Source organism: Rattus norvegicus, chromosome 14 (assembly GCF_036323735.1).
Source record: "Rattus norvegicus strain BN/NHsdMcwi chromosome 14, GRCr8, whole genome shotgun sequence".
NCBI classification, from domain to species: domain Eukaryota; kingdom Metazoa; phylum Chordata; class Mammalia; order Rodentia; family Muridae; genus Rattus; species Rattus norvegicus.
In genome coordinates, this window is record NC_086032.1 from 78,881,749 (window position 1) to 78,902,053 (window position 20,305).

The following is a 20,305-nucleotide window of genomic DNA, read 5'->3' on the forward strand; positions in this document are numbered from 1 at the left end:
ACCAGTGGGCTGATCCCACTTACTTTACTTTACTCTAAAGTAAGTCTCTAAACTTACTTTAGAGACTCAAGCGCAGCGTGACAAAAAGTTTAGATAGAACTCAGAGTTAAATTTGAATTTCACAAAAGCTATGGACTATTCTTACTGTGTCTCAAATATCATACATATATTTATACTAAGCATTTGTTCATTTGCTGAAAATTTTTATCCAACTGGCCATCCTATTGGCTGGCAGCCCAGTTTCCCCTAGGCTCCGGCCCCTGAGATCATGTTTTGGGGATGTAGCCTGCCAGCGGCCTTCAAGCTCAGTGGCAGAGGTCATGGCACATTACCCACTTACACAGGGAGAGAATGGCTTCCATCCAGAAGCATCCTAGGCTTTCCCTTTCCAGGCTGAGAGTGATGCCTCCCCAGGTGCCCTCCCTCACTTTCCTCCTTCACAGCCCCAGCTCTGGCCTCCCTCCAACTGCCCTCTCAGACGACCCCAGGTAAACCCTTCATTGGGAGCTTCTTTGTCTAATTATGTCACATCGGGCCACAAAGTGAGTTCTGCAAAGTGGCCTCAATCATGATGGAGCTGCCGTGCAACCTAATTATAAAACCCACCGCGCTGGAAATCTCAAGGCAGAGCAACTTGGACATGATGGAGACATGCTTTATGCTCATAACTCAATGAGCTTGTTTTAAAAACCGACTGTAAAACCATTTAATTGCTTGGTTTTAAAACCAGCCACGTGGAAATTATGTTTCTTCAATGTGCATTTTGGATGTGATTTCTGGCAAGTGTACTCCACAGTGGTTCACAGCACTCCAGGCTCCCCCAAAACACCCTCCGTGTGCCTTCCCTGGGGCCCTTGTTTGACCCAATGAACCTCTCAGCAAAGGTGAGGAGCCAGGGTCCAGTGACAAGGACCAGCAGTGCTTGGAATGGCAGCTAGGGAGCAGGGGCCACAACGAAACGTGGAATACTTGATGATAAACCTTATGTTCTGCCCATTCATCCACTTATCCATCCTTCCTTCTATTTTACACACACACACATACACACTCACACACACACTCACACTCACACACACACTCACACACACATAAACACACACGCTCACACACACTCACACACACATAAACACACACACTCACACACACATAAACACACTCACACACACAAACACACACACATAAACACACACACACTCACACACACACACTCACACACACTCACACACTCACACACACACTCACACACTCACACACTCACACACATAAACACACACTCACACACTCACACACACTCACACACACACTCACACACGCACTCACACACTCACACTCACACACACACACACACACATTCACTTACAGACTTATCTGCTCATCTATTCTTCCACTCACCATCCCATGGACTCATCCACCCATCCATCCACCTTTGCACCCAGTTACTTTCCCAACTGGCTGTCCATGCTCATATCCGTCCACCCAACTGACCACCCTCTGTCCTCCACCTACCCACCCATCTCCCCATCCACTCTTTACCTGAACACTTATTTATCCACTCATCCATCACCCTTCTATCCACCTGCCTTTTACCTTTCCACCTATCCACAATCCACCCACCCATCTACCCATTGTTCATTTATCTACTCATCCATCCATCCACCCATCTCTCCACCCATCCATCCATCCATCCATCCATCCATCCATCCATCCATCCATCCATCCATCTACCTGTCCATCTACTCATCACTTAGCTCCCAAAGCCAGTTGACTGTCTTATCTATCTGTGTTCCTATTCACTCATATGAGTATTTACTTGTCCACATCCCCCAACGCACACCACATACATAGGTATGTATGTATGTATGTATGTATGTATGTATGTATGTATATATATATGCATGTGTATATGTATGTATATCCATTATCATGTGCATGCCATGTGCCATCCATATATGCATTCATCTACTCACTTATGTCTGTCTGTCTGTCTATCTATCTATCTATCTATCTATCTATCATCTATCTATCACATACCCATCATCTATCTATCTATTATCTATCTATCCCTCCACTCACACGTACATGTGCATCCCTTCATCCACAATCTTCAGCCTTTAGAAAACTCCTCCTATACCTAGTTTCTAGGCAAGCAGCAGTGGAGTGAGTACCATCTGTTCTCTAGACCCAGACCCATCAGACCAGGGAGCCTCTGAAACCAATGTCCAGAAGAAGAAAGAGTTCTGAAGTTGAGGAACGAGAACTGCTGGAGGAGCCATGACAGGGACTGGACACAAGCAGGAGTGAGAAGGGACCATGGAGGAGGTCCATTTGAATTGGCCACTGATGGATGTATGGGAGCTGAGAGTGTCAAAGAAGAGGACATTTGCTCTGAAACTGAGGTCCACTAAACTCAGGCTCCAGCTCCCATGTGGTTTCCATGTCTTTAGAAGTTTCCTTGGCTGTGAAGGCAGAGACTGGGTTTCCTCAATGTTACCCAGCAACCTCCTCAGCTGTGCCTCACCTTCTCACTCTTGCTTCCCCCGCCCCCAGGGATTCCTGGAGGGTGAACAGGGGAGCTCCTGATCCCCCACTTTCCCTCTCTCCTTTTCTATCTCACCATCACCACTTCATACACCATATAGCATGCCAGGGCTGCCCAGTCCCTGTGCCCCTCAGATTCCAAACTGCCGCATGCATGGCACTTCATCTGGTGGCCTGCTGACATCTTGGGGTCTCCGTCTTGTGACATTATTGTCTGCTTCTGTGACCACTTCCCAGAGGCAATGCAGAAAGCTGTGCCACATGCTCTCATTCAAAGGCTGGTGTTGTCCTTATCCCTGTCCCCGCACGTGTGCTGTGTTCTGCTCACATCGTCCCCATCGGGTGGCAGGTATCTGTCGTCACCTGGGCCTGTGTGTAGCTATACACGTTGGCACTGTGAGTGACCCTGACATCGGTGGCTCTTGCTACAGGCCTGTGGGGTAGCAATGGGAGTTCTTTGCCTCGTTCAGAATCTAAGCTGAGGCCAGGGCTCGGAGTTAGTAAGTGAAGAGCCAGGTCCATGACATAAACGTTCCTATCTCCCAAACGGGCAGACAGCCAGGTCAATCTCCTGTGTCAGGGATTCCATGCCTCCCTGAGTACCCTTCCCCTTCCTGTTGCCCCTGAATTCAGTGAGAAGCCACCATAAGTGAGAGCTGGCACCCACATGGTAAATCAGAGGCATGAATCTGTCCCCATCGGCTGTGACACCATCCACTGCTATCCGTAAGGAGGGGACTCCTAAGCAGTTGATGGAGGTTTTGCTGTGACCAGGCCCTGTGTGATGCCAACAAAACACTAGATAGAGCCTGGCCAGGGAAGGGTCATGTGTGGAACTGACTAAAAGCACCATTCACAGGTCCTCCAGTGCCTATCACTCTTGCCTGTATTTGTACCCCTATCTCTTTCCCTGTTTGTGCCCATGCCCTTGCGCACGTGTGTGTGTGTGTGTGTGTGTGTGTGTGTGTACATGCACTAGAGCAGTAATGATGAATTCAAATGTGCAGAAGATGTTTTTCCTAAATTGCAAAAAGATCTTTTGCTGAACAAAATCTTACAGAGGCACATGATCAATAAATCAGATCAAAGGCAAGCAACAGGGCTGTGGCAGGGCTTGGAACCGGAAATGCTGCTTTCTGGGCATCTCTGTCCCCTGCTCAGCCACTGTTGTGGAGCTGGACACCCCCAGGAAAGAGTACTACCCTTCTGGACAATGGGGATCATAAGTTGCTGCGTTTGGGGAGGAACCAAGAATGGATGTGGTGAAGTGGTCAGGCATCGGGTAACGTGAATTACACCTGCCACCCTGTCGTCAGTGTGTTCATCTGAGATTCACAAACATCTTCCCGATGTCATAGCAATCCTGTGAGTTGTAATTAGCATGTTTGGGATGGACTCAAATGGCATCTGGTCAAGAGTAGCACACCCTGCCCTGAAGCCTGGGGTCCTCCAGAGGGAGAGGTGCCCAGAGCAGCCTCAATTAGGAAGGAAGCAGTGTATTCCTTACCAGGCTGCAAACCTGAAGCTCAAGAGGTAGAAGAGACAAAAGAGAGGCCGCCCGGTGTCTTTTTGCTTTCCAAGGGTTAGGTTGAGGCTCCCATGGGTCACTGAACTGGTTCCAGGCTACATGTTCAAACATAGCCAGAGTTCAGCTCAGGTCTGCTGGCTGCAAAGCTGGAATTATTATTATTATTATTATTATTATTATTATTATTATTATTATTTATTATTCCCTGCTGGAATGAGACTGCTATGGGAACACTTTCAGGAAGAGGTAGGAAGCCTCCCATCACCAGGAGCATTCAAGCAAAGCTCGGGGATAGGGATGATGATTTCAGCATCATAAAATATGTGGTCCAGCTTGTCCTGGGCTGGCTTCAGCTCTGCAACTCAGCTGTGAGCTAGCTTCAGGTGTCACTGGGCTTTGTGGGAGGCCAGAACCATCTTACCTTACCTGTTTCCCACCCGAACCCTGCCTCACCCTCTGTTTGTTGCCTGTGGGAGAAGCCATGACCAGGCTACCACAGGGAGGGCTCTGGGTACAGGACAAAAAGTGTCCTTTTTATTGGGACATGCCACCTCTTCAGTTAGCTCTGTCTTGCACTCCCCTGCAGTGGCTGAATGCCCTGGGAAAATCACCTCCAGGTCTCTCTCCTTGAAAATGTGAATGATGTCACCACTCACCTCCCAATAAGAAGGATTAGAAGGAACTGATAAAACTCATGGCCACTGCCACGGCCACATTCAAGGACTATAGGATAACATTAGAGGCCTCACCATCTCTTTCCATGAACATCAGTTATAACCACTGGAGATCAGAGACATCAGCAACCCCATGATTGATGTTACTAAGACCCCATCACTGGGTATTAATCTACAGACATGAATTTGTCACGACTGACTAATGCCTCGAGACATCAGTAGCCTATCATTAATAATCAGTAGACCCAGAGACACCACACTCCACCACTGACAACAGAGCTCAGAGAGACCACACCCCACCACTGATAAGGCTTGGGCATATGGTACATGCAGAAACTCAGTCCATCCTCACCATATTTGAGCTTCCTGTGGTACTGCCATGTTCTGATCTGACTGGTATGTAGCATTGTCCGTTTCTGTCCCTGTCCCAACTCTGTCCACCATCTCTCTGCCTCTTTCCCTGTCTTTGCCATAGAGAACACCAGGCCACTGTGGCTTGGTGCTTCTCTGTCACACAGCTGCATCCTGGAACCTCCCCACAGTTCCCCCTCTAGACTCAGGGCTGCCTTTCCCATCCTCTCTGTAGCTTGTGAGGCCTTGTCCTCCCCATCGCCCTGCTGGATGGATCTCCTGGCCCACCCACACTCTTTAGGTTTTGCTAAGGTACTGCCTGACAGTGTGGGGCTAAGCCCTCCTTTGAGTTCACGGTTGCTTGTTTCTGCCTGCCTTGTCAGTGCCTATCATAAGCCAGCCTGTGCCTTGTGAAGCCAAGGATTTGGGCTGAATGTACTCTCCAGCTCAGGTAAGGTTGGACACAAAGGGCTGAGGGTCACCCTCTGCAGCATGGATGTTAGCGCTACTGCCTCATGGAGCCACATGACCAGGTACTGTGTGGCCGGGATTAGAGCCGCTGTCTCTGGGACCTGGGTATTGCTGTCTTGAGAGACTTGATGTAGTAAGAATTTTGGTTTCTTTTTAAAAACACAGAAATGTTATAGGAATAAGTTTTCGTTTTAGTCAGTCCCAGGTGGGGGGATGTGTGGCTGCTTCAGGCTGCCCACAGCAGCTGACTGTGGTTTGCCGCGTGCTCAAGCAGAGGTGTGTTTTTGTTGTTGTTGTTGTTTGGTGTGGTGTTTTTGTTTTGCCAGATGCAGATAGTTCCTGCAATCGTGTGATGTTTGGGATTCTGGGCACTTTTCAGCAGGTGTTAAGTACTAGAGCCCCCATGGAAGGGGCTGGTAGGCTGGCTGGTGGCTAGATGCTGTTGGCTGTAGTTTGTCACGTAGTCGTGTGTGAAGAGAACAAAAGACGAAATTAGATATCCTGATGGTGAAGGCCAAACTTTCCCCAAGGAACTCGATGCCTCTAGTCAGCAGGAAGTAGTCTACGATGATGCCACCCCTTTCTCCTCTGTCCTTTTATTTTCTCTCCCACCTAGTGTTAGGAGGTTGAAAGGGTGGAAGAAGAGGGTTGGAAAAGGAAAGAAAATAGAACTCACAAAGTATCCAAAAGTTGAGCTACTACGTGAAATTATTGTTTTATTAAGGAAAGTTTGTGTGGCTCACAGTCCACGCCCCACTGCCTCTGCTGTTGCACCTGACTCAGAGTACCATTGTAGGGGCTTGTGACAGAGGTGACCTCTTGACCCCACGATGGCCAGGAAGTAGAGAGAAAATGTCAAGGAAGGGGCCTGAGTCATGTCCCCTTCAAGGTCACACCCCCAAGTGACCTTGCTTCCACTGGCCTCCCCTCAGGTTCCATCACTTCTACACAGGATAGGGACCAAGCCTTCATCACATAGACCTTAGAGACACTCACCTGAGTGCCTGCAAGGCCTGGCTTACTTCAGCAAAGGGCCATTTAAAAAACACAGAAAGCATTCTGTCTAGTCCTGGTACCCAGTGAATGAACCTGAGGACAGGGCTGTCCTAGGTGTTGTTGATGAGAAGGGATTTAGTGTAGATATGAGGGAGAGAACAGCCTGAGGCATCTGGTAGAGTCCAGATTGAACATGACCATGAGATCAGGGAGGGAGCAAGAGAGGAAAAGACAAGAGAGGGTCAAGAGGCGGAACCCGGAGCCTGGACCAAGCAGAGGACCAAGAAAGAAGCCAAGAGCAGAAAAAAGAAAGCACATGGCCAAAATGGCTGAGTTATATAGAAATCAGAAGCTGTGGAAGGAAAATGAAGCTCAGGGGCTGAGAGATTTAAGGTGGGGGGTAGGAGTGAGGAGCTGAAAGGAACTAGGATTCTATAACAAGAACTTGTTATGCTGAGAGACACTGGTGGCCAGATTTGATGTCAATGGTCACCCCAGTTAGTCATTGATCCTAGATTTCTTTGGGACCTAACACACAGTGTTAATCCAAGTCTGGTTATCTTGTCACCCATGTTGTCCATGCTGAGTAATCAATGTGCCACTGCCGTGTCACTCAGGTGTTGGCTATGGCTGGACACTGTGGTTTCCTGTGTAAGGTTCTTCTCTGCTCTACACAACACTGCTGCTGTAAGGACCAAACAGGAAGCCACAGGGACTGGGGGTATTTGAGGAAGTTGCGGTAAGAACCAAACAGAAATTGTAGCAGCCAGTTGGAAAGGAAAGTGCGGTGAGGGCCAACAGAGTAGTAAGGAGCTACAGGAAGCTGTAGTCAGGGCCTAACAGGAAGCCAAGGAAAAGGCAAAACAGGAAGCTGCAGTGAGAGACATGAGGAAGCTGTAGTCAGGGCCTAACAGGAAGCCAAGGAAAGGGCAAAACAGGAAGCTGCAGTGAGGGACAACAGGAAGCTGCAGTGAGGGACAACAGGAAGCTGCAGTGAGGGACAACAGGAAGCTGCAGTGAGGGACAACAGGAAGCTGCAGTGAGGGACAACAGGAAACTGCAATGAGGGACAACAGGAAGCTGCAGTGAGGGACAACAGGAAGCTGCGGTGAGGGGCAACAGGAAACTGTGGTGAGGGACAACAGGAAGCTGCAGTGAGGGACAACAGGAAGCTGCAGTGAGGGACAACAGGAAACTGCAATGAGGGACAACAGGAAGCTGCAGTGAGGGACAACAGGAAGCTGCAGTGAGGGACAACAGGAAGCTGCAGTGAGGGACAACAGGAAGCTGCAGTGAGGGACAACAGGAAGCTGCAGTGAGGGACAACAGGAAGCTGCAGTGAGGGACAACAGGAAGCTGCAGTGAGGGACATCAGGAAACTGCAATGAGGGACAACAGGAAGCTGCAGTGAGGGACAACAGGAAGCTGCGGTGAGGGGCAACAGGAAGCTGCAGTGAGGGACAACAGGAAGCTGCAGTGAGGGACAACAGGAAGCTGCAGTGAGGGGCAACAGGAAACTGCAGTGAGGGCCAAACAGGAAGCCTCAGTGTGGGCCATTCAGCTCTATCCTCACTGGGTTCTCTGACCAGATTATCAATAGTCCCTAAGTGGGCATGCAGGCCAACTGGCTCTGAGGCCTCCATCATCCTTCTCCAGGGACAATGACCAGAATGGCCAAGCTGAGAAGTACCTTTGCACCACCTTACTTCTGGTCTAGTGGTGACAATGACACCTTAGTCTCTGGCTTGTGACTATTTCATGAGAACGTCTTAGGGAACCCTGTCATTCCCACAGTGCCACCATTACCCAGGCGCAGGCAGCCCTGCAAAGCCAGAACACTAAGGGTGCTGCCAGGCGGTCCCTCGCCTCCTGCTGTTCAATTAGGGCAGATGAATGAACAAATTGTTCACTGATCTAATCTTACGTAGTTAACACAACGGTCCCGATAAAAGACAATCTTGCCAACACAGTCACTCCAGAGAATTCACCGTCCTCCACACACTGCCCAGGCGAGTAGGTTTCTTTGCATTGTCGGCGAAATGCCTTCAGACAGGCAAACAAACGCAATTAAACCACATCCCCTCCAGGGCCTCCACGCACAGCCCCTCAGAGAACAGAGGTCTCAACAATACCCCAGCCTCGAGTTCCATGTTATTGACAAGATTAGCCATAAATCAAGGTTGTAGAACGTGGGTGGTGAGTTGTTTTTATGTCTCCCAAAATATGCCTTCCTTCTCCGATGACTATCGATCAGGTGCCACGTTTCAAGGCAGCCCCTGGCCAAGGGAAAGGCGTGCCTCTTCCTTTCAATTTACAAGTGTGCCCGGGGGACATTTCTTGGCGTTTCAGCAATTGTCAAGTCAGTAATTAAAGCTGAACCAGCCCTTAGCTGACAATCAATTCTGTGATTGTGTTTGAGTGGCTGCTTTACTAAATCAGCGCTGAGTGTTCATCAGCCCAAAATGTGAGCACAGAGGCAGGGTGGCTGCCACACGAGCCGAGCCATCCATGTGTCTGTGGGAGAGCATATGGCTACATGACCCTGGGCAAGTCATTTCCTCCTCCAGGCTCCTGCTTCTCTGTCTGGAAGAGAGACAAGAGCATTCTCCCACCCAGGGTGTTATGTAAGAATAAAGCTTGTGTTTATGAATGCATCCTGCCCAGAACTGAGACAGGTAAGGGGGGTGGGAGGTTGCCCTCCTGGTCATTGTGATGGTCCCACAGGGCATTGGTGTAGATAAATAACAGGAATCCTGTGTATGGTGTCTCTACAACCCCAGTACCATACATCCTGTCAATCACTACCTGTGGGCCCAGTTCTCACCCTCCAGTCCTTCATAAGCTCTGAAGTAACCCCTCTCCAGATTCGATGGCTTCAATGAGACTCCACCCCTACCCCCCACCCCCCCACCCCCGAGCCCCTGTCCTGCACAGTCTCTGGCATTTGAATACTTTGTTCTCTGTGGATGACACTGTTTGAGAAGGCTTAGGCGGTATGAGCTTGTGGAAGGAAGTGTGTCAGCGGAGTGTGCTTCGGGGTTCAATGACTTGTGGCGTTTCTGGTTTACTTTCTCTGCTTTGTGGTTCCAAATGTGGGCCCTCAACTGCCTGCTCTTGCAGCCATGCCTGCACTCTGCCATCATGGACTCTGGAAAACCATAAACTTTCTTCTCCAAGTTGCCTTGGTGACAGTTTTGATTATAGCAATAGAGAAGGAACTATTATATCAAATAAGGAGAGTTGGGGTGCCCTGCCAAGAACACCTGTGTCTATTCAGACAGTCTTGCTGTGGTCTGCTGGCTCCCGATGAATTTGTTTGTTTAGTACTAGGGTGACGGGGTGGGCACACGGATGCCACGGTGCACATGTAGAGGTTACAGGACAACTTGGTTGGTTCTTTCCTTCCACTGTGGTTCCAGGGACAGAACTCAGGCCATTAGGTCTGTGTGCCAAGTGCTTTTATGCTCTGTGTACTGTCCTCTCACAGCATTCCTGGTAAATTTCTAAGAAACTACAGCAGCTCCCAGCTGGGGCATGAGGACGCTCTGATGTATTCTGCACAATGGGAGCTCAAATCTCTGGGGAATCATGCTGTGAACAGGTGTCATCTGCATCCTGTCCCAACACATATTTCCATCTTGTCACCTTGATGCAGGAATGCAGTTCCTAGCTCACAGCAAGCTCACGCTGCTGAAAGAGCTGATTGTCTTGAGGCAGCCAAGTCCTAGATCTTGTAGGCCAAAGACGAGAAATCGGAGACATCAAGGCCAAAGAGGCTCTACAGGGAAAGGTCTGGGTGAAGTGTGCATTGTTCAGCAGGCACAAAGGGAATGGACTAAATCCTGGCCTTTGGCTGCTAATATAGTTCTAGATCTTTTCATCATCAGAAACTACAGCAGGCATGGGAAAGGGACTTTAACGTTGGGACCCAGAGGGTTCTGTACATGGTACACAGGCCAGCTAGAGTGAAGGCCTAGATGGGCTGAGGTGATGGTCACATGTTAGGATGACTGTCCTTCTGTCTATATTTGCCTGTGCCAGCAGCATGTGTGACCCATGTCACTCATTCCCTACCCAAGCCACCGAACCCCAACTGCAAGCACTGTTAGCACCCATCCACCCCCTGTCTGTGCTGCCTTTGTCTGAGGTCTCATTTAACTAACCCATCTGGCTCCTTCAGCTCCCGCCTCCCATTCCTCTAGTATACCTATCACTGTGCCCTGGAGATGGCCAAACAGATGACCACTCCTGCCTCTCCAGAGATCTCACCAGAGGGTGCCGAGCCCCCATTTGCAAGTCTCGAGGCACTGGGCTAGAGAATTCTCATTCCTCATGACTCACCTCCAGATGAGATTCAGGCAGGTTCTAATTTCAGATCTGGGGGTGGCGCCTCTGTGTTTGCCTCCACTGTCTGCCTCTCCAGCAGTCAAAACCAAGCTTCCTGGATTCCCAGCTGGGTCTATCTGGCTGGCCGGGAACATGTGGGGGTGGGGAGCTAAGCAAACAGGTGATACTAGTCTTGAGGCTTAGGCTGGCAGTACACCCCACAATCGCACACACATACATAATGGAGAGACAGGAAGGAAGGTCCGTGGGGCTGCCCAGCAAGGCTCTGGCAAGCAAAGATGACATTTACTTTCTTTTGTTTTCTGTAAGCCCCGTGTAAGTGGTTGAAGTCTGATGTGTGTCACTGGGGTTGGCTGGGAGTTAGCATTAGCTTTTGGAAGAAGTGAGTTGAAAGCTTTATGGCAGGATTCGGACCAGGGAAGTGACATCCAGCACCTGGTGAGCAGAAAAGCCACACGAAGCCTCGGAGGGAAGGGGTCACAGGGGCACATCGGACTAGGAGGCTCTAACTAGTATCCCATGGACCACAGCAGACAGGAAGGAGACTGGACTAAATCTGGAGGCCAGAAGAAGACCTCAAAGCAGTCAGGATTCCTGATACAGCCAAGGGAACAAGAATAGAGCACAGGTCCCACCCAGCATGCCCCACTTCTGCCAGGAGCTGCCCCCAAACCCTTCATATGTGGCTGCACTGACCTTCCATAGAAGTTATCTGTCTGCTGCAGTAGGGCAGCTGGAGCATTCACGGGCTGTGCTCCCAAACACAGAGGTCCTCTCTCTGTCCCTGTGGGCCTTGTGAACAGAGGTACTTTGGAGGAAGGGCTTGCTGCAATAGGGGCTCTGGACATGTGTGTGCACTGACAGTGACCAGGGTGGAGAAAGGTCCAGGGAGCTTCATGCAGTCAGAAATCCATCCCCAGCGTGTTGATGGCTTGTAGACTTCTGGGAGCCATTTCTGGTCCTTGGGGTAGGGAGGAAGGCCTTTGTAGAATGTTCTGCCGTATCAAGACCCCCGGTGCTTGCTAGTTGCCTTCCAGATGCAATTGTGCCCTTGACATTGGCATTGGCCTTAGTTGGGTGGTGCAGGGAAACATGAAGGGAAAGAAGTGGGTGCAGCCCAAGCGAATGCCATTCACCAGGACCTTGGCCTCACTGGCCTCAGCATAACCTTGGAGAAATGAAAGCAATCACACTTCCTTGGTAGCTATGCTGTGAGTGCTCTGTATACCATTCCCTATCCTATGGGTCTGACCCTGTGCTGGGCCCTGTAGCTCACTAGCCTTTCCTAGAGCTCAGGCCCAGCCATCAGTCAAACGAATGTGTCAAGGTATTTCCACAGCATGTTTGAACACGTTGCCTCTGATTTCAGGAAGCCCAGCCTCACGGGCCCCAGGACCTAGCTCAGGTACCATATGTCTCCCCCAGAATAGTAAGTAGTAAAAATACCCTGTTAGAAATAGAGTCTGCCTCCCAATTTGGAAGTGCAATCTGCCCGCCTCCACCCCCAAGCTGCTAATTGATTTGCTTTTTGCCCCAGGACTCTCATCCCTGTCAGCACTTTCTTCTTTTCTGCCTCATTCTCCCAGTTTTAAGGCTGAAAATAGACCTCAGCGAGCTTGCTGGGTTCTTGGCATTCACCTCAGGATCACATAGACAGAGGCCTGGACCCACCTCAGGGTATGGTGGCCTGAGCCCAGAGCTCTTAATCAGGAATGAAGTCACAGCACCTACTCTGGGTCAGTTGGAGTTGTCTAGGCTGGGACATGGCTACAGTAGATACACAGACCCAGCTTTGCCAGGCTGTGGGGAGGCTTCCCCAGAGAGCATAACCAGCCACAAGGCTCATGGTGCAAGCCACTCTGGGTGAGGGTAAAGAGGCTGCACTGACTCTGTACCAGGATGGGGGTGCGTGGTAGGAGACGGGTATCCTGGAAGAGGCAGCCTATGCAATGGGAGCCTTTGTGGACAGGACGCTGTTTGATAAGCAGATATAGGAGGAAGGCCATGACCCCACCCACAGGTTGACTGGTGTGGGGCCACCTGCAGGTAGGGTTTTGTTGTCTGGGAGTTTGCACTCAGAACATTTGAAGTCACCAGTGACTGAGCTGGGCTATCCCCATCCTCCTGTGCATCCATGTAGGGAGCAGCACACACCCAGAAACGCAAGGTACCTACTGCCTCAGTCTACCACAGAAACACAGAGTTGAGGTGGCTGATACAGGAGCCTGGGGTGGAAAGGGGAGCTGGGCCAGGGACCCTGCTCTTAGAAACCCTGTTCATCACGTCACTACCCTGGTTTGCCAATGAAGTCTACCAATTCAAGGCATAGCTACCTATGTGCCCCTCCTCAAAGAAGGCCCCCTTCTTGCTCATGGGTGAGCAGTCATAGAAGAATGAATGAATGAATGAATGAATGAATGAATGAATGAACAAGCCTTCACTAATGTGTGCTGTCTGCTACTGGGAGCAGCGAGGAGGAAGTAAATGAGACTCTCTGGTTGTTGGCCTCCAGGCTACTTGAATATTCATGAGAATGTTCTCCCAAAGAGAAAAACAAACAGGATCCTATGGGAGTGCAGGTGGAGTTGGGGCCAGCCATCTCCTCATTCATGCATACATTCTATTCCCCGTGCACCCAGGATGGACCAATTGCCAAGCCCACCCACTCCTATGCCGGCGGTCATAGGAGTTGCTCAGAGCATGAAGTTCAACCTGGAGGCCCAGGGCAAGCAGTTGCCGCGTCAAACGCACCATGGGAAAGAGTTTAATGAGAAGCATGTGGGCTCTAGGCACAAGATTGGCCAAACCAGTTGTGCATCTCGGGACTGGGGTGGAGAAAGGGATGTTAAGCAGGCTGATGAGCCAAACACAGGATTTCTGGGTGGGTTATGTCTTTTTTTCTTCTTGTCAAGGTATGGACACATAGTTTGAACTGTCTAAGGAAGAACAAGGGAGCCAAAAGTTCCAGAGAGCTGCAGCTGGATGCTCTGAGCAAAACAGTTTATGAATTACAATGCAAAGTATAAAATAAATATTCATGACTCCCTAGTGATATAACTGAATGCTTAAGTAAATAGCAGGGGAGGAGAGGCCTGTTCTAGGGCAGAATTCCATCACTACCGAGCTGCTTCACCCTAGGAGAGGCAGGATACAATCCCACTACAAAGAGGACAGCAGAGCAAGCCACAGCACAGGGGCCTGAGGGTCACCCACCAGCCAGTGTCCTAAAGACAGTGCCTCCCTCTGGAATCTTCTAGCAAATACCATTGCAGTGGTTCCATCCCTGATTGAGTTCCTGTCCTGACTTCCTTTGGTGAGGAATAGCAATGTGGAAGTGTAGGCTGAACAAACTCTTTCCTTCCCAACTTGCTTTTTGGTCACAGTGTCTCATTACAGCGACAGAAATCCTGACTAAGACACCATATCAACCTGGGGACTGAGTTAGGCCTAAGCCCTTGGGGCCGTTAGGAGTTCTCAGCTTCCTGTCCCTTGATGCCAATATGTGTCAGCTGACAGATGACCGTCATGGTGTCAGGTGACTTCTTATTTTTTGTTTTTTAGTTTTAATAATTCTTTACATATATTACATCCCAAACTCAGTTTTCCTTCCTCCCTCCTCTCAATCCCCCTACTACCTCCTCTCTCCCCTATATCCACTCCTCTTCTGTTTCTCTAGGTATAGCAAGTTAGAATAAGTCTAGGCACAAACCCTCCTATGGAGGCTGCATAAGGTGACCCGTTAGAAAGCAAAGGGTCCCAAGCATAGGCAAGAGAGTCACACAACTCCCACTGTTAGGTGTCCCATAAGTACACCAACTATGCAACTATAAGGTATATGCAGAGGCCCTAGCTCAGATCCACAGAGGTCTGTGATTGTCACTTCGGTCTCTGTGAGCCCCTTGAGCCCTTAGTTGATTCTGTGGCGCATGTTCTCACGGCGAGGTAATGTCTTCTTTATTTTCCCCACTGATTTATTCATTCATTCGATTCACCACCTGATTGCTACCCTGCTCCTCCCAGTCTCCCCCATCACACAACCCCTCCCTCTATCCCTCCTCCCCTTCTCCTTTAAGAGGGTGTAGGCCCCCCTGGGTATCCCCAATCCTGGCACATCAAGTCTCTTCAGGGCTGGTGCATCCTGTACCTCCACAGCCAGACAAGGCAGCCCAGTTAGGAGAATGGATTCCCAGAGTCAGGCAACAGCTCCCACTCTAGTTTTGGGGGATGTGAATGAAGACCAAGCTCTGCTCATCTGCTCTGTGTGTGTGTGTGTGTGTGTGTGTGTGTGTGTGTGTGTGTGTGTGTGTGTGTGTGGTTCAGTTCTTTAATTGGTGGTTCAGTCTCTGAGAGCCTCCAAGGGCCATGTTAGTTGACTCTGTTTGTTGGTCTTCTTGAGGAGTCTCTATCCCCTTTGGGTCCCATAAGACTTCCCAAGCTCCATCCAACATTTGGCTGTGGGTCTTTGCATCTCCTGTCAGCAGCTGCGTGGAGCCTCTCAGAGGACAGCTATGCAAGGCTCCTGTCTATAAGCATAACAAAGTATCATTAATAGTGTCAGGGACTGGTACTTGCCCTTCCGATGGGTCTCAAGTTGGGCCAGTTATTGTTGGGCCATTCCCTCAATCGCTCCTCCATCTTTGTCCCTGTATTTCTTGTAGACCGGACGAATTTTGGGTTGAACGTTTTATGGGTGGGTTGGTGTTCATATCCCTCCACTGGAGGTCCTGTCTGGCTACAGGAAGTGCCCACTTCAGGTTATCCCCACTGCTAGGGGTCTCTGCTAATGTCACTCCCATAGACTCCTGGGAGCCTTCCCCATCCCAGGTCTCTGGCACATCTTAGAGATGCCCTCACCCCCACCCCTGCCAGTTACCAATTTCTATTCATTCTTTCAGTCCTCTTGCCCTATCTCCTGTCTCTCCCCAAACAAACCAGGCAACCTCTTCTTTACAGCATCCAGGTAGGGGTGTTGCTGCCTTTCCTCTGTCTGGTGTGTGTGTGATAAATCACAGGCCTGTTTTTTCTGCTATGGTTTAATATATCATTTACTCAGAGGGTCCAGTTTACTTTAGTGTATCTCTACAATGACTCTCTTTCCCCCCCTCTCTTTCTGCCTTTAGAAATAAGTCATTTTGCTGGCCAGGTGGTCTTGTTTACATGCCCACCATGGTACAGTCACCCTGCCCCCCAAGTTTGTGCCCAAAATGGAGACAAATGCTGCTGCTAAAATGAACTTTTTGAGGGCAAGGAACAGCCCCAAACCTACAGCTAACACAACATGGAGGTCTTAGGACATGATATATTCTCAACTCTCATCTTCCCAGGGGCTTAGTATATGGGTACATGTTTTCAGGGGACACTAATCCATTGGCTGCAGTGACCTTGCAGTAGCCTTTCCATCTCTGTCAGCCCCTCATCACCCTTTGAAATCTAGGCTACTACCCACCTAGCAGCATTCTCTTCTGCAGACAGGCACCTCCACTCCCATCACCCATGTCCCTCACATCACCTGTATTACACAGTTCTCATTCAGACGTCCTGAGTGATACTCATACCCATCTCAGCTCTCCTCTTATCCTACTCTTTATGGTAGAGACCTTGAACTTCAGGATTCCAGGTCAAGCCTCAGCTCTCTGCCACAGTTCCTGCAGAGGACCTTCAAGAGTGGGGGTGAGGTGGGGAGTGGCATTGATGGGGCACGCACCTCCTAATAGTGACCCTGATTTCAGTCTCACATTCTGTGTTTCAGATCATCCTGGTGAGCTCATCCCTCGGTGACAGGGAACAGAGCCTCTTCCTCAGCACTGACGAGGGCACCACATTCCAGAAGTATCCTGTCCCCTTCCTTGTGGAGACTCTCCTCTTTCACCCAAAGGAGGAGGACAAGGTTCTTGCCTACACCAAGGACAGCAAGGTAAGAGGACATGGGATGTGAGGTCCTATGTCCCAATCAGATGAACATTAAGACAGAAGCAGCGTTCCTGTCAGGAACCCCCAACTGATGAGGAAGAGCCTTGCTGGAGCTGGGAGGTGTGAACCTCAATGTTGCTCTCATTGAGACACTCGTGTGGCCGTGTATCAGCATGGGGAGTCTCACATCAATGGTGTGTGTTACAATGACTAGAGGTGCCACCATACCATATAAAAGGCAAGAGAAAGGTCCCAGAAGGGGTCTCTAGCCCTGGTGACAGACATGCAGTACCTGCCACACTGTGTCTATCAAGTGAGCTGCCCTTGGTACACAGAGGCCTATGAGCTGAGTCAGGAGGTCTTAGGTAATACTGAGTCCTTGCCCTCTGCCTCTCTCCCTCTACCTTAGGCTAGAACATGCTCAGGTGGAGGGCTACTGTTTCATTTCCTGCAGCCATGATGAGCAGGGACCACAGATTTAAGGATTTAAATGCCAAAAATGTGTCTTATCACAGATCTAGATGCCAGAAGTGTAAAATTAATGTCTCTGGGCTAAAATTGAATGTCTTTGGGTCTCTGGGGAGAAATGGTCCCCCTTTCCCAGACCTGGTGGCCTCTATGTGCTTTGGGTTAAAGTAGCATTGATTTATCTTCATGGTTAAGTCTCTGCCCATCCTTAGGAAGCCCACTACATGCACACATGGACGTGCTTGGTGTACTTATGTCTATGACTGTATCTGAACCCTCCCGACGGCCTGTGCAGCAACCACTGGAAACTGCTGTTCATCAGCCCCTGGGAGAGGGACAGGTGTGACGGCCGGCATGTATCCATTCTGTCAGACCTCTGTACCTGAAATGCAATAAACATGAACACATGTTCCATGTTCTTCCTGCTCCTGTGCCCCTTCCCTAGTACTAACATGCAGTTGTGTGTTTCTGTTAGTGTTTGATCACAATCTGTAGTGCGCGCGCGCACGCACACACACACACACACACACACACACACACACACACACACACACACTAGGACTGAGCTCTTGGAAGGTAGCCATGTTGGATTTATATTTTACCATTATAAAATCAAGTGTTCTCTGAAAATATATGCTGGGTGGATATATTATAGATGGACATAGGCAAGGATGGATGAATGGATGGATGGATGGATGGATGGATGGATGGATGGATGGATGGATGGAAAGGTGCACGACTGGATAGATTATGTATGAATATAGGGATAGATAGATGAGCAGATGATGGAAAAATGGCTGGATGAATAGATTTTACGTAGATGTATAGTGTCTTAGTTTGGATTTTATTGCTGTGAAGAGACACCATGACCAAGGCAACTCTTATTAAGGAAACTATTTCATTGGGACTGGCTTACAGTTTTAGAAGTTCAGTTTATTATCATCATGGAGGGAAGCATAGCAGTGTACAGGCAGACATGGCGATGGAGGAGCTGAGAGTTCTACATCTTGATCTGAGGCAACAGAAGGAGACTGTGCCATACTGTGTGCAGAGTTTGAGCATAGGAAACCTCAAAGCCTACCTGCACGGTAGCACAGTTCCTCCAACAAAGCCACGCCTCCTAGTAATGCCATTATTTATGGTCAAGCATTTAAACGCATGAGTCTTTGGTGGTCAAACCTATTTAATCCACCATAGGTAGATTATGGATGGATGAATAGATTTGGATAAACTGATTGTGTGTGTGTGTGTGTGTGTGTGTGTGTGTGTGTGTGTGTGTGTGTATTATGAATAGATGGATGGGTTCCAGGGTTGAATACATAGGAATATGGGGTAGTGGAGAGATACCTGGGTAAGTAGGATGGTGGATGGATATGTGGGCAGGAGTTAGATGGTAAATAAATGGGTAGATGGATGAGTGGATGGATAGAAGTTGGTTAAATGAATGAACATATGGACCAATGACAAATTCCTATTAATGGGGATCAGCCAGGTAAGAGAACCCTAAGTGGAGTCCTTGGTGATGGCCAAGGCCAGCTTTCCCCAGAGCCCAGCCTTCTTGCCAAGTTCTAGTGTCCCTTGCCTATGGCTGCCTGCCTGTTCCTATCTTTTTCCCTCAGGGCTGCACATCCTTATGGGTATTAATAGCAGTACTTAGCCTTCCATGTAATTAGACCAAAGCACAGCCATGGCGAGTTATTTTCCTGAAGAAATTGACTGTGTTGCAATTGCTCCTTAATTTATGGTGCCCTGAAAAATTAATGGAGCTGAAACCTTGGTTATTTTCCTTGGCTCTTTTCTGTGATGACAAGGGAAGAAAGGAGAGGGAAAAAAGGTTTAATTGCTGTTATAAAAGGACTGAGGGATTTGGGGAAATTAGTAAGTGATGGCCGGCTTGAGTTTTGTGGGTGCTTGGTGGTCTGTCAATGTTTAGATGCCCAAGAAGCTGGGTCTGTAGTGGATCAGGCCAGCTTTGACCTTACAAATCTACAAATTTGCTGTTAGCCAGGCGTCTGGACACTGCTGAGAGGCACACACTGCGAAGCACTCTGGTTCAGAGCAGTGTGTTGGGCATTGGTCCTGGGTCTGTAGGTAGCTGGGACTGTGCCAGGCTTTTCTGGAATGTTCTAGGTGTGGTTCTTGGCTACTAGGGTCCAGGATTCCATGTGGTTTTCATCTGGGGAGTATGCTGGTTTCATCACATGGGTGAAACAAAACAGAAACTTGGCCAGCTTCAATTTTGACCCGAGTCATACACCGGGTCCCAAGCAACCAGGTTGGCACAAACACTCTATGAACAGGACTAAGCTGTTCACTAAGACCCAGACTCCTTTCCCCTGATCTGCCATTCCCCCACCTCTCCTTCCTCTTCCCAGATGCCTGCCCTTGCTCTGACAAAGGCTCTGCCTTACTTGGGAGTATTATCCTACCTCCCTCTGTTCCTTCCTCACTATGTCATGACTTAGGACACAATCTGAGGTATCTTACTGTAATCTGGCCAGGCCTCTTGGGTGATACTCCATATGTGTTCCTCACATGTCTTAGCAAAGTCCTAAGGCTCCCAGGACTGGTTTGCCCCTTCTACTCAGCTCCTTTGGGAATACTGTCTCATTACCTATACAGCCTTATCTCCCTGGGGTTGAACTGTGGACCTGCTTTCTGGCTAAGGCACTGATTTCTAAGATAAGGTCAGATTCACTTTGTTTTGCTTTCTTTCCTTCTTCCCTCCTATTCCAGTCAAGATACTCTTCTGAGGGGCTGGGGATATTGCTCGGTCTGCAAAGAGCTTTTTGCACAAGCATAAGGGCCTGAGTTCAGATCCCTAGCACCTATGTAAAAAACAGAATACATATTTCCCCCTGCACTCCAAAGTTAAGCATGCTCCCTAAGATATGAGAGTATACCCCAAGGCAAGAAGGAAAACCCTTCATTTCAATTTGGCTTTCCAAACCCCGTGAACACATTTCTTCTCTGATCCAATAGTCTAGCTGCAAGAGAGTCAGCACAATGGCAGACATCCATG

General features: G+C 49.2%; 1 protein-coding gene across 5 annotated transcripts in view; it reads left to right on the top strand.

Annotated features, from left to right (window-relative positions):
* Sorcs2 (sortilin-related VPS10 domain containing receptor 2) overlaps positions 1-20,305 on the top strand; it is a 368,293-nt gene that overhangs the window by 289,459 nt on the left and 58,529 nt on the right. For all 5 annotated transcript variants that reach the window (XM_039091958.2, XM_039091954.2, NM_001107225.2 and 2 more), the window contains exon 4: positions 16,655-16,819. In XM_039091958.2, coding sequence (XP_038947886.1) covers positions 16,655-16,819 — 165 coding nt within the window. The remainder of the gene's footprint in view (positions 1-16,654; positions 16,820-20,305) is intronic.